The sequence below is a fragment of the Vespa crabro genome, chromosome 24 (genome assembly GCF_910589235.1).
Source record: "Vespa crabro chromosome 24, iyVesCrab1.2, whole genome shotgun sequence".
Classification (NCBI taxonomy): Eukaryota; Metazoa; Arthropoda; class Insecta; order Hymenoptera; family Vespidae; genus Vespa; species Vespa crabro.
Window position 1 is genome coordinate 1,018,388 of NC_060978.1, and position 13,699 is coordinate 1,032,086.

The 13,699-nt window shown below is 31.6% G+C and overlaps 2 protein-coding genes across 4 annotated transcripts in view; both read left to right on the forward strand.

Annotated features, from left to right (window-relative positions):
• Window positions 1-36: 36 nt before the first annotated feature.
• Window positions 37-6,306, forward strand: LOC124432252 (mucin-5AC-like). Of its 2 annotated transcripts, none has more exons than XM_046981002.1 (5): window positions 37-929; window positions 1,020-1,597; window positions 1,707-2,231; window positions 2,313-4,586; window positions 4,677-6,306. In XM_046981002.1, the coding sequence occupies exons 1-5, from the start codon at window positions 130-132 to the stop codon at window positions 4,835-4,837; spliced, it is 4,338 nt and encodes a 1,445-aa protein (XP_046836958.1). In that variant the 5' UTR covers window positions 37-129; the 3' UTR covers window positions 4,838-6,306. The 2 variants fall into 2 exon arrangements, with proteins under 2 accessions (XP_046836958.1, XP_046836959.1); XM_046981003.1 differs by having other exon boundaries at window positions 38-929; window positions 2,316-4,586.
• A 638-nt stretch (window positions 6,307-6,944) lies between these two features.
• LOC124432256 (Y-box-binding protein 1) overlaps window positions 6,945-13,699 on the forward strand; it is a 10,598-nt gene continuing 3,843 nt past the window's right edge. For both annotated transcript variants that reach the window (XM_046981016.1, XM_046981017.1), the window contains exons 1-5: window positions 6,945-7,101; window positions 9,397-9,460; window positions 12,308-12,341; window positions 12,463-12,721; window positions 12,868-13,172. In XM_046981016.1, the coding sequence (XP_046836972.1) occupies window positions 7,041-7,101; window positions 9,397-9,460; window positions 12,308-12,341; window positions 12,463-12,721; window positions 12,868-13,172 (723 nt within the window). In that variant the 5' untranslated portion in view covers window positions 6,945-7,040. The remainder of the gene's footprint in view (window positions 7,102-9,396; window positions 9,461-12,307; window positions 12,342-12,462; window positions 12,722-12,867; window positions 13,173-13,699) is intronic.

Below are 13,699 nucleotides of genomic sequence, written 5' to 3' on the forward strand. Positions count from 1 at the left end.
TCGTTATAATACACCACTTCCCGCTCTATGTAATGTTCAGTAATCCTTATAATTTTATACGGACAAAGTTCCGGTAGTTCAGTGAGTGTGCTCTTTTCAAACATGGGGAGGTTATTTTTTTGAAATAATATGTTGGAACTAGAAAGCCGGGGTGTCGTTGTGTCGTTAAGTGTGCTGAGTGGGTGTATATTATTATACAACGCCTGGGGTCCTATTCTCGCGGTAATTGTTTCGTTATTTCTAGTGATTTATGCGTGCTATTCTTTGATCACCAACGATAGCTTGCTATCGCCGCATGCATTTATATTTTTTGAATATTTCAAAGAAGCCGTTATCGAATTAAAAGATACCTTAGGCCGAGCAATTGTTTATGTAGTAAGACAGTTAACGCATCTTTGGAATAAGATTAAAAACGTTTATCGCGAACGTTTCTCAGTCAGAATGGAACGACGTCGAATAAGTAGATATCAGCTTAGCAGTGACACTACTTTTAATAGTAGAAATACACCAAGATTCAGTCTTATTCCACAATTAAGTCCAATATCTCGGACTGCTCATAAAAATACTTCAAATGTGTCGAATATCTCGGAAAATAAATTTAATCATGATAACGAATATCAATCATTTAATCAGAACAATATTTACAATAAATATACTTCGACACCCATATCTCAATACAAAAAGGATGACATGCATAATATAGATGCCAGATATAAGACAAATTGGTCATCGCCAAAGAAAACATCGCCCATGTTTAATCAGAATCATACATTAACACGAGGCGAAAATAGTACGTTGTTTTCACCAGACGGATCACCATGGGGTACGAGTATAAGTCCCAAAATGAGATCAAAAGCTGGTGGAGTAAAAACCGTACAGACAGTTGCAGGCCCATTGTTAGCTTCAACAAGATATAACATTGATCCCAAGTAAGTAATCTTAAATCTTTATAAATATTAAAATTAAATATCTAATTATATTTAATTTTCTTTTCTTTTTTTTTTTTTTTCTTCTAATAGGACATATACAGATGTAACATCACCAGGATTAACTATAAGATTAACTAAATATGCTGCTGAAGCTAATAATAAATTGACCCATCAGTCACAGTATGGCACTGGTCAGTTTCCAAAAGTTAATCTTCATGCAAGTCCTATTCCTTTGATTAATGCAAAATCTGCAAAGATAAGAGGACCTGTTACAGTTAGAATTGCACCACCAGAAACTACAAGATATTCTCCTCCAGAAAGGCAGAAAGTCTTGTCTGGTATATGTCAATCAGAAAATAAATCACCATCGAGTGTTGCACAGGTCCTAAGGGAAATATCATTGAAAAGGCATGCATCCAAAGAAGATGTTACGTCTGATTTAGTAAAGAAGCAAAGAACAGATGGTATATTTGTGAATGAAGTAGAAAATTTTGAAGAAACAAAACAAAAGAGAGGTAGAGATGAATCATCCAAATCTGAAGAAGATAATTCACCTCCGGATAAAAATCTTAGACCTACAAAACGTAGTAAAACACCATCCTGCTATGATATATTATGTTCACTAAGTTCAAGTATTCATGTTGCTACTGGTATCAAAAGAAAAGCTGGTATATATATATATATATATATGCATATATATATAATATTTTCTTCATATGTAATATATAATTACACGTTAATAAATTTATTACATAATATATTCTAATATGATTTTAGTTGACTGTTCCCGCAGCGGAACATCCGATTTTGAAAAACATTTTAAATCCTTGGAGCATATACAAAATGGAGATTCACGAACGCTAGCACAAGTTCAAAATATAAATGCAAATGATAGTACACCAGCTGTGAATAAGAAACTGTCCACAAACTCGAATTTATCGAAGTCCCTTAATAAAACTCAAGAACAATCTCCTATTAAAGGAATTCTTAAAAATTCAAGAAACACAATGAATTCTAATGATACTGAAACAATTTCTGCTAATGAAGAAAATATGAGATCTCAATATAAGGATAATGAAACTTCTATAGCGGCAACAAAATTCACGGATAAACTTTTTATGAGAGCAGAACCGCAAAGAAATGAAAAGTTAAGATCACTCGTTGAAGAACAAGGAAACATAATAGAGACAAAGTTTACTACCGACGATGCAGAAGAAATTAAGAAAAAAGATATAGTGAACATGAGACAAACCAGTATGCGGGCGAGATTACAGAGTATGTTTGATGCCATATCTGGTAAAGGTAAGTATTTATAGTTCTCATGTTTATTTCATTTAAATTATATGATCCAATTTCTGATACACTATTTGATGATATTTTCAGCAGCAAGCAGAATTAATCCTGATGTTGTGATTCAGGCAGAAGAAATTGGTGAGGTTGCTCCTGCAATTTCTTCCTCTGCAGATTGTGCAACGCTCAATTCTGTAACAACTACAACTAATGTTAATACGACACCTATTACTACATCTGCTATAGTGCCAGCACTTACATCACCCAAAAGTAATATAAAAACGGTCAAACACATAACATTTAATTTACCAAATACAGAAAATGTGTCTGGTACTAATCAACAGATTACAAGTAATTCAGTATCAGATGAAAAGAATAAGTTGATCATTAATTCTGATTTATCCAATTGTAAGACTGATATTACACAAGCAACATCATCAGTATGTACTAATGTGACATTAGCTACAAATGCACTTCCTATAATTTCCAATTCAGTTACATCAACTTTCGTTTCTGGCAAATCGTTAACAAATACATTACCAACTGTAGCATCAGCTACACCACTAGTTGTACCATCAGTTGCCTCAAATGGAATATTAAAATCCAATACTTCTATTTTAAATACTTCTTTAAGTTCTACAAGTCCAGCATCAACCATTATATTATCAATACCTTCTACTTCCAATAATCTTTTTACAAATAAGAATACTATATCTAATATCACGACTACTATTTCAAATTCTGATCAAACCAATACCAAATCTAACATTGGGAATTCCATCTTACATAATGTAAGTAATACAGGATCCACAATGAACACTGAAAGCCCTAAATTTACATTTGGCAACATTGTCAATACAACTGCATCGACACAAGTAAATACTGGCTCTGCTCAAAATGTAACTACAAGTAGCTTAAATTTTACAACTGAAACAAAAAATGTAATGTTACCAATGTCGACTGTAACTCCTACAGTTACTAATGTTATTACTACTGCTACTACTGTTACTACAGTTGCTTCTAGTGTTGCTTCAGTTTTTAAAAGTATTACAGATAATGCTACAAATACTACCAATAAAAATTCGATGACATCTACAGCAACTACAACAATTCCATTCATATTTGGAAGTAATAACGTACAGACATCGAAAACTGAAGTTGGTTTATTTAATACAACTACAAGTAATGTTCCAATAACATTTAGGATGTCTGTAATTACTCAAAGTAATCCAATAGCTAGTAATGCATCTATAATCACAAATAATACTTCTGCACCAAGTAATCCAATGTTAAATTTGACAAATGGTACATTTAGTGGAAATGTATCTAGTGGATCTACGACATTTACGTTAAGTACTGCAACACCTATTTTTTCATTTGGGACATCGAATGCATCAACATCAGAAAATAAATCAGCATTTTCCTATAATGCTAATGCACTAGGAAGTTCTAGTGGTTTGTTGGCATCAACTAATACACCAGTTACTTCTACAACAAGTAATAATACAACCTCTGGATTTAATGTACCAACTGCTACTACAACTTCACAATTTTCTACGACAACTACATCTATATTTAATACAACATCAACTGCAGCTACGTTTCGAACAACAACTAGTGAGCCAGTATTTGGTCAAGCAATTGCTGCTCCTCTTTTTGGTAATTCACCAAAATCTCCTTTTGTACCAATTCAACCTACAAAATCATCTATTGAATTTGGTACAAATAACAACAACAACAACAACAACAACAACACTTTTAAAGAAGAAAAACCTGCTTTTGGCACAAATACAAATACTGTGTTTGGAAGTTCTAGTACACCATTATTTAGTTCACAAACTACAGCAGCACCTACATTTGGTTCTCCTAGCGTCTCAACCAGTGCTCTCAATTTTGGTAGTACAAATACAACGACTGCTGTATTTGGTGCACAAAATTTAAATGCACCAGGAAATGTTCAAACTTCAACATCACATAGTTTTGGTACACCAAGTCCTATGTTTGGAAATCAGAATAATCCAGCACCTCTCTTTGGATCAACGACTACAACTCCAGTTGGAACTTTTAATAATACTCCTATGCAAAATACCTTTGGTAGCCAAAATTCAACTACTATGTCGTTTGGCGCTACAAATAATTCTAATGCATTTGGTGATAATAAAACATTACCATTTGGAATTCAAACTACAGTTGCACCTGTTTTTGGAACAAATAAGAACAATACAAATAGTATTTTTACATTTGGTGGAAATCAAGATCAACAACAACAAAGCACATTTTCATTTGGTAATAATAATACTTCTAATAACAATGTATCAACTACTGGATCCGTCCCATTCCAATTTGGTGCGAGCACTTCTAAGCCAGGTAATAATACCATTTATAATTCTAATATATTATATATCATTATTAAAAGAAAACATTATATTTGATGCATAACATTACTGTATTTCATAGTTACAGGATTTAATTTCACTCCACGAACAACAACACCATCGATTAATTTTGGAACATCAGGTACACCCTCATTTAATGCTCCAACTCCTGGGATGTTTAGTATTGGTAGTGGTTCTACTGCACCGCGATCAAGAACCGTTAGAGGTAGAAAACCAAGATGATGCAGAATGTAAAAATCATGTAACTCGTAAAGTATATTTTCATCAAGATACATCGATATCTAATTACTTCAGCATTCAAATGACAATTGGAGCAGAAATATATATATATATATTACAATTATTATTTAATATTTCTATTGGAATAAAGGGGTGAGTCGAATGCTTCTGTGAAAATAATAAGTATGTTTACTAATGGGTTCTTGTTATTATTTCAAAATGTTATCAATCATTATTAAATGTATTTGTCTTTTGTACATACATAAGTATATATAAAATGATATGACAAAACAGTAGAGAGATATACTGATATTTAAAAATTTGCTTAAATTATAAGGTAAATCATTTTTCTTTCTTTTTATTATTCTTTTTTTCTTTTTTTTTTTCTTTTCCTTTTTTTTACATATAAGACCACAGAATTTATACATACATAATATATATGACAAAAAGATACTTAAACTTCATTGAGAAATATCTGTAATATAAAAAAAAATTTTTCTTTTTTTTGTTTTATGAAGTTTTCCAATCTGGATATTTACAACATAAAATGCCATTTTCTCAATTTTTTTTCCAGATTCTTTTCTTCTTTTTTTTTTTTTTTTCTTTTTTTTTCTCTTTTTTCTTTGTATTACATTATATAAGACATCTTTTCTTGATTCTTTATTATCTAAGTATTGAATAACCAAGCTAAAATCATTAATATTATTTTAATAATAAAAAAAAAAAAAAAAAAAAAAAAAAAAGAACTCTGAATTATTATGATAATAGAACGTAACGCTATAGTTTTAGTACTAAATTACAACGTTGTTATCACCAAATTCAAATAAATTTAATAAATGGTATTTAGCTAGGAGATAACATATAAATGAATCTATTAGATACTAATTGTACTTGTTATTTAATATAACAGAGTGTTCGGTTGCCCTTACCGATATATAATGATGAATGTATTATTTTTATTATGATTTTTAAGTTATTAATATTTTTAATATATCTCCACTACAATGAAAATAATATCTAGGTCGTTGAAGGTCTGTTCCTGTAGAAACGAAACGAAACGAAGATAACGGGCCTTTTTATAAATTCACTTAATCATGATATTTATCCATACAGTGCTTGAAGCGATGTATAACTGTAATTAAGATAACATATACTTGTACAGAGTTGTCAGTTACAAATGATTTTTAGAAAGTGAAAATGTTCTTGTCGGGATTGTAGCGATCTAAAAGATCATTTATCCGAAAGAATTAAAATGATATTTGATTGCAAAAAAAAAAAAAAAAAAAAGGAAAAAAAGAAAAAAAGAACAAAAAAAAGCAACAAAAAAAAAAAGAAAATATATATAAAACGCATATGTATACATATACGCGGATCATCGTAGCAAATTAAAACTTTAAAGTAAGACTTTAGTAATACGACTATTAAATATAATTGAAAAATATAAATTAAATATATAACTATATAAAGAAAAATAAATTATTTTTATATTACTCACATATACACGTATACACACTAGCTCGTTCGCGCGCGCGCATACACACACACAGACACACCTACAAACCTTACTTATTGTTTCTAACATGGTCATCGTCGTTTCTAGAATCTTCATTTTTTTTTTTTTTTTTTTTTTTTTTTTACGATATTATTTCGAATATCTGATTTCTCATAAACGTATTAATGATCGTCTTATCAATATTGCTTTTTGTCGATATCGATCGAGTTTGAAAGTCGATCATAACGAAAATATAAAATAACGATTGAGAAATCGTGTCGGGAAGTACATTAAAGAAAAAAAAAAAGAAATAGAAAAAGAAAAAGGAAAAGAACGATAAAGAAAAATTCTATGGAACAATACTCGTGGTTTTTGTTATTGAAACAATCGTAGAAGCATTATAGGGGGATAAATACGGTAGATGCGGCTCGATGCATATCGCGGTGCGGTTCAACGCTTCTTTGCACGCGAGAAGGCGGCGCGTGAGCGGCGCGTAGGCTATGCACTATAGAAGTTGAACGGTGATTGGTCAACGTCAGACGATGCTAGAACGACGAGCCAATAGGAGAGATCGTTAGACGGCAACGTCGTTTGTCCGGTCGCCTGGAGGCGCAGCCATGTTGGGAACATTAGAAGGGAACCAACACCACAACCAGAAAGACGGGAACATCTAGGTTCGGCAGCGGCGTGTCTTAACACCTTAACACCACCACCATGGCTGACCCGGAGAAACAGCCCGAACAACCTAAGGCTGTCCAGCAAAAGCTGGTCATCGGTAAGTAAAAAATCATCAATTTATTATCCCCGTGTTTACGAATAACGAGAAAATATTTTCGACGAAATTAATTGGGCATCGTTCCGAGTCTTTGGCCGTAGTCGCGCTGCTCGTAATGGCGTCCGTCTACGGTGGACGCATAGCCATGTGGCTTTTTACCCGGCGTGCCGGCCTCTTACATAAGTGTTATACCATTGAATTTATTAAAACTAACGTTCGAAGGATAAAATACGAATCAGTATGGTCTTTTTTCATATCTTAATATTCCCTCACGTCTCGTACGATATCTCCGTCCTTGTTACTCTAACGAATTATCCGTTCTTTCCTGTCCACTCGGTGGAAAGAGAGAAAGAGAAAGAGACAGAGAGTGAGAGAGAGACGTAAAGAGGGTGAGTAAAGCTATTCCAAAATTCAACATCGATTTTCTCTCGAAGTTTCGAGAACGAACATAGAATTCGGACGTATGTACACGTATACATTTGAAGGGGAAAAGAGGGAAAGTTATAAAAGTATCGTGTAAACTTTTTTTTTCTTTTTTTTTTTTTTTTTTTTTTTTTTTTCTTCTCTCTATCGATCGATGATCAAAACTTTAATGTGTAGCACGATGATTTTGATATTATTCGTAACATTGGAAAAGAAATTATCTATTAACGATGATTTCGATTAATGACGTTGCAAAGGATTCGCCGATGATTTCAGGGAAATAAAATGTGAAGGAGGAGGTGGTGGTGGTTGTGGTGGTGGTGGTGGTGGTGGTGATGGTGATGATGATGATGATGATGATGATGATGATGATAGTAATAGTAGTACTAGTAGGCTCCGAGAAAGAGAAAATTTTCGTTTGCGACCAACTTCCGGCTTTTCTATTTTCTAGCGCGCTTTCGTTACGTAATATAACATTCGTAAATGTTCTTCCATGTACAATGGAATATTTATTTATTTGAGATTACGTTATTGGTAAAAATTTCCTTACACCTTGTGTTTCGTTATATATCGATAAGGAAAAATGAAACTCCGTTGTCAAATGATTTTCAATATCTCTTATTTGACCAAGTTCAGGTCAAATTTTAATTTGTCATAGATTTAATATATTCGAATCGAAATTTGAATGTTTATATTAACGTTAATCGTAACCTATTTGTCGATTGACCTACCTACACGCGCCTACTTCGAATGTTTACATCGTACAAAGGTTAAGGTAATAATATGTATATATATATATATATATATATATGTGTGTGTGTATGTATGTTATATACATATATATGTATATATATATATGTATGTATGTATGTATACCGTAATCACATGTGTTACTGTTTATCGCGAATTTACGAAATACTTTCAAAAAGTATATAGTGTATATATATATGTATATGTGTGTGTGTATGTATGTATATATTAGATAAATATATATATTGCAAAGTAGTAAAGCTACTTGCTCGATGAACCAGAACCGTGTTTTTTTCTTTTTTTTTTTTTTTTTTTCCTTAAGAAATGCTGCGAAACGAGTGACTCGCAAGTATAAGTTAGGATTTCTATTCAACAGTTCGTACTTGTTATTCTTGCAAATACGTATATGCATATGTACATATATACATACATGGATACGTTGTATGTGTATATATATATATATATATATATACACATGTATATTATTTTGCGTATCGGCTATGATAGGTCATCGATAACGATTTGGATTATGAATATCGTATTGAATCACGTTGTTTTAACGTGATATATATATATATAAATATATGTATATATATATATATATAATAGATGTACAAATATATAAATTAAATATATAATTTAATCTATATATATATATAATTTAATCTATATATATTTAATTGATATATATATTTATTATCATAATATATATTTAAATATATATATTATGAATTATATGAAAAATGATCAGCTGCTTAGATTCTATAGAACAATAAGTAAAAGTAAACATTCGATTTAACCTATCGCATTTGTCCGGACATTTGAACATTTTGTTTCGATAGAACGACATTTTGAAGGTCTAAAGTTCGTTTACTTATTAAACGAAAAAAAAAGATGATCGACGGTTCAAGGTTAAAGGAAAAAAATTTTATATAATAGAGATTTTCTTCAATAAGATAATACGATTTATAAATTATACTCGATACCATCGCGTTTTATTACATTTTAATAGAACTCAACATATATATATATATATATATATATATATATTATAATAAAATTTTCATTATTTACAATTATGACAGTTCTATATATATATATATTTTTTTTTTCATTTTTCAGCTAACAAAGTGACCGGGACTGTAAAGTGGTTTAACGTAAAGAGTGGATACGGGTTCATCAACAGGTCAGCATTTACATACATAAATTTATTTGGAACATGATCTATAACCACACACACACACACACATACACACATACACATTATTTACTATTATCATTAATATAAAAGCTTTGATGAGTTCGTTTGAAATATTCGGTTGAAATATGATTAGTATAATAATTTAATAGCCGTTTATATTTCTGCGTAAAATATAATGTTTATTTAATTCGTAACGATATCCTTGATAAATAAGAAAAAAGACAAAAAAAAAAAAAAAGAAAAAGAAATTTCAAATTTTTCAGATTGAAAACCACTGTAGATCAACTTAAATAATATTGGTCGAACATGTAGATCAAGGCTTTTATATTAATTCGTCGTTTATGTTAATAATAAATGAAATACGTCGCCTACGAGCGTATGTTTTTAACGTGTTGGATCATTTATAGATCTAACGATATTATGTCTGATAGATTTTCCTTAAAATATATATATATATATATATATATATATATATATATATATATATATATATATAAAAGGTAAAAATAAAAAGAAAAAAAAAATAGTTCATTGATCGAAATAGAAAAAGAAAAGAAACAAAAAAGAAAAAGATAGATAGTAGGATATTAGTCGGTATTATTAGTTCGATGCAAGTTAAATGATGCATTCTAGAGACTAAAGCTCTCTACGACTATATAGTAGATGAAATAGAAGCTCCTTTACGACACATACAATAACACACGTGCGCGCGCGTTCTCTCTCTCTCTCTCTCTCTCCCTCTCTCTTTCCCTCTCTTTCTCTTTCTCTTTCTTACTCGTGTACATATGTACGTGTAGTAAATACATAGATGCCTAACCGCATCGAGCTCGTCGACGGTCCTCCGCTATTTCTAGGTCTCTATCTATCTGTTTGGCTTTAAGCCAAGAAATTCGTCGTTGCCCCGAGAAATTCACCTTAGCCTTAGATATTATTCCGATTTTACCGTTTAATCGTAGCCAAAGCACGATTAGTAACAAACGGTATCAATTAGAATAACGACAATTACAATTATCACAGCGACAATAACGACAATTACAACTACAGCGACACAACAACGACACACAAGACAGTAACAATCAATGACAACGACAATAAAGAAAAGAGTAGTCAATCTTTTTCCATTAAAATTATTCACAATTTTTTCTTTATTTTCTTTTTCTTCTTTCTTTCTTTCTTTTTTTTTTTTCATTTTTTTTTCTTCTCTTTTTTTTCCTCCGTTTCTTTCCTCTTTCTTTTTTCTCTCTGTCGAATAAGGAATTCGATGTCGTTGAAAAAAGATTACGGTGCTAACTATGAAACCTTAGTTTTAAGTTACAAATTAGATGAGCCAACGGAAGCCATTTTATGATATATACATACTATGTGTATATATATATATATATATACATTCTTGACAATTAAGAACGTCGTTTTGTAGTGATAGTAATGATGGTGGTATGTGTGTGTGTAGTATGTGTGTGACCTTGCATATAAGTGTGACTCACGTGTCTTGAATATAATTATCTTAAAGGAAACATGGTTTGCTTCTCGATTGGACGAAGAGGAATATGCATACATTTGCAAATGCGCACATATGTATGTTTATGTATAGTACGTTTGTGCATACAACTAACCATATGTATATATATATATATATATATATATATATATATATATATATATATATATGTATGTATATAGTTTAGAATGTAAAATTTGTAAAATATATTTCAATAAAAGAACTTAATGTTTCATTTGATTACTTAATACGATATATAACGTAACGACAAGATACATACATACATACATACATACGTTGGCTTTTATAGTAATTCTAAAGTGCACCACATTAAGCGAATTAACATGAAAATAAGGATTATGCGGAAATGCGCGCGATACGAATAGATCGTGTACCGGTGATACTCGGGAGAAGGGATTTCTAAGGGATGGGTGGGAGGGATAGAGGGGTAGCTTAGTTCCGTACGTGAGATGAACGTTTCCCTCCTCCTCCTCCTCCTCCCTCTTCTCCTCAACCGAGTTCTAGGGTTCGATGACCTTTCAGATCCGTGCTTTACTCAGCAGCTTCACGGGCTTCGATTATCTCTCTTCTCTCTCTTCTCTCTCTCTTCTCTCTCTCTTCTCTCTCTCTCTCTCTCTCTCTCTCTCTCTCTCTCTCTCTCTATCTCAGAGTTTACGAATGGATTTGCGTATGTTTGTATAACGCACGTTTCACGTCTATACCACTTGATGAGCTCACAATAATCTACACTATATATACTGCATTATAGTGATCCATTACTATTAGGATCTATATACTTTTACTAACTAGTATTTGACGCTAATTTTCTCATTTCGTTGAAACGTCCAATATGATACGTTCAATATTTATGTCAGTTTTGTTTCCCTCCTTTTTATTTTAAATCTTTTTGATCATACAAAGTTGTACGGAATAACTTATATCCCAGATAATTGTTTGTATATCAATTACGTAGAAAAGAAAAATGTTTAATAAATTTGTTTCCTTATAAAAACTATCTTATACCGATTGTATTGCTATTAAAGTTTCTCATTCTTTTTATTTTTTGTTTTGTTATTATTATTATTATTATTATTATTATTATTATTATTATTATTATTATTATTATTTTTTTTTTTTTTTTAAGTCTACGACATCTAAAAGTTTGAAATACATATATTTTAATTGCAATCCAAATTTTACATATATATATATTTATTTATTTATTTATTTATTTATAATAATTAAGGTATATGTGTTTCATTGATAAAAAGAATTTGTAATGTAATTTGTTTGTTTAACATATTTTTCTCTTCTTCTTTTTTTTCTTTTTCCAGAAATGACACCAAGGAGGATGTGTTTGTCCATCAAGTATGTATTCGTTCGACAATATTCAATTTTTTAATTTTTTTTTTTTCTTTTTTCTTTTTTTTTTTTACTTTCATTTCAAACATCAATATAAATAATTCAAATGATGCGTTGTCTCTTATAGTCGGCCATTATTAAGAATAACCCGAGGAAGGCCGTGCGCAGCGTTGGCGACGGCGAGGTCGTCGAATTTGACGTAGTAATCGGCGAGAAAGGTCATGAAGCAGCCAATGTGACCGGGCCATCAGGAGAAGCGGTTAAAGGTTCACCATATGCCGCAGACAAGCGAAGGGGATATCGTGGTTGTCACTGGATATATCCTAGACGTGGAAATGTTCGATCACAGCGTAGACCGCGAGAAGGACAAGAAGGATATGAGTCCGGTTAGTATAGAGGAATAACAGTTCGACGATAGTTATAGCATATTCTCCATTTACATGGAGAATTTTTTGATTTTAGAAAAAGAAAGAGAAAAAAAATAAAAAGAACAAAGAAAGAAATGTTTTTTTTTTTTTTCTTATTTACTTAGTCGATGGCAAAACTGGCGAGGAAGGTATCCCCGGTGATGGTGGGGGCCAACAACGTCGTTATAGACCACGACGTAATTACGAAGGTTACTATAACCCGGTTACTCGACATTCCGGACCTAATCAACAGCAAGGTGAGAACGCTGGAGAAGGTGGTGAGCAAGGAGGTAAGGGCACCGGAGAAGGAGGTGCACCACGCGGTGGTGGACGTGGTCGTGGAGGCCCACCAAGACGCTTCTTCCGTCGAAATTTCCGCGGAGGAAGAGGCGCCGGACCACCAAGACGTCCAAGAAACCAGGATGGTCAGGTAACGGATTCGTAGATATTTTACTATCGTTTAATTTCTTTCTTTCATTTTTTTTTCTATTTCCTTTTTTCTTTTTTTTTTCTTTTTTTTTCTTTTTTTTTTTTCTTTTTGTTTCTTTTTTTTTTTTTCCTCTTAGTTATCATCTTAATGTTATCCATAAGATCGATGATCGGTTCGATCGGTCGATCCTTTAAATGTCTCAAATACACGAATGAAGCACCATCACTTGATTTTATGTGTAGATATTAGTAATAGATTTACGAATATTAGCGTTCACATATTTTTTACTTGTACATTTGTTGGAAACGGCACAGAAAGTAATATATATATATATATATACACATATATATGTGTGTGTGTGTGTATATGTATATATATTTATTTGAATTATTTAGAATAAACTTAAGGTTAAGACGATGCCATGAAAAACGAGCGACGTCGAAGGAACGTTTTCACTTATGTGTACGGTCATTTATATTGTTTGACCAATTGATAATGATAATACGATGTTACACTAGTACCTACCA

What these genes read in the sequence shown, in the direction of transcription:
- LOC124432252 (XM_046981002.1), top strand. Translation starts at nt 130, where the DNA reads ATGTTGGAACTAGAAAGCCGGGGTGTCGTTGTGTCGTTAAGTGTGCTG. An exon ending in AGATATAACATTGATCCCAA is followed by an intron (nt 930 to 1,019) that starts GTAAGTAATCTT and finishes TTCTTCTAATAG; the next exon opens with GACATATACAGATGTAACAT. An exon ending in TGGTATCAAAAGAAAAGCTG is followed by an intron (nt 1,598 to 1,706) that starts GTATATATATAT and finishes ATATGATTTTAG; the next exon opens with TTGACTGTTCCCGCAGCGGA.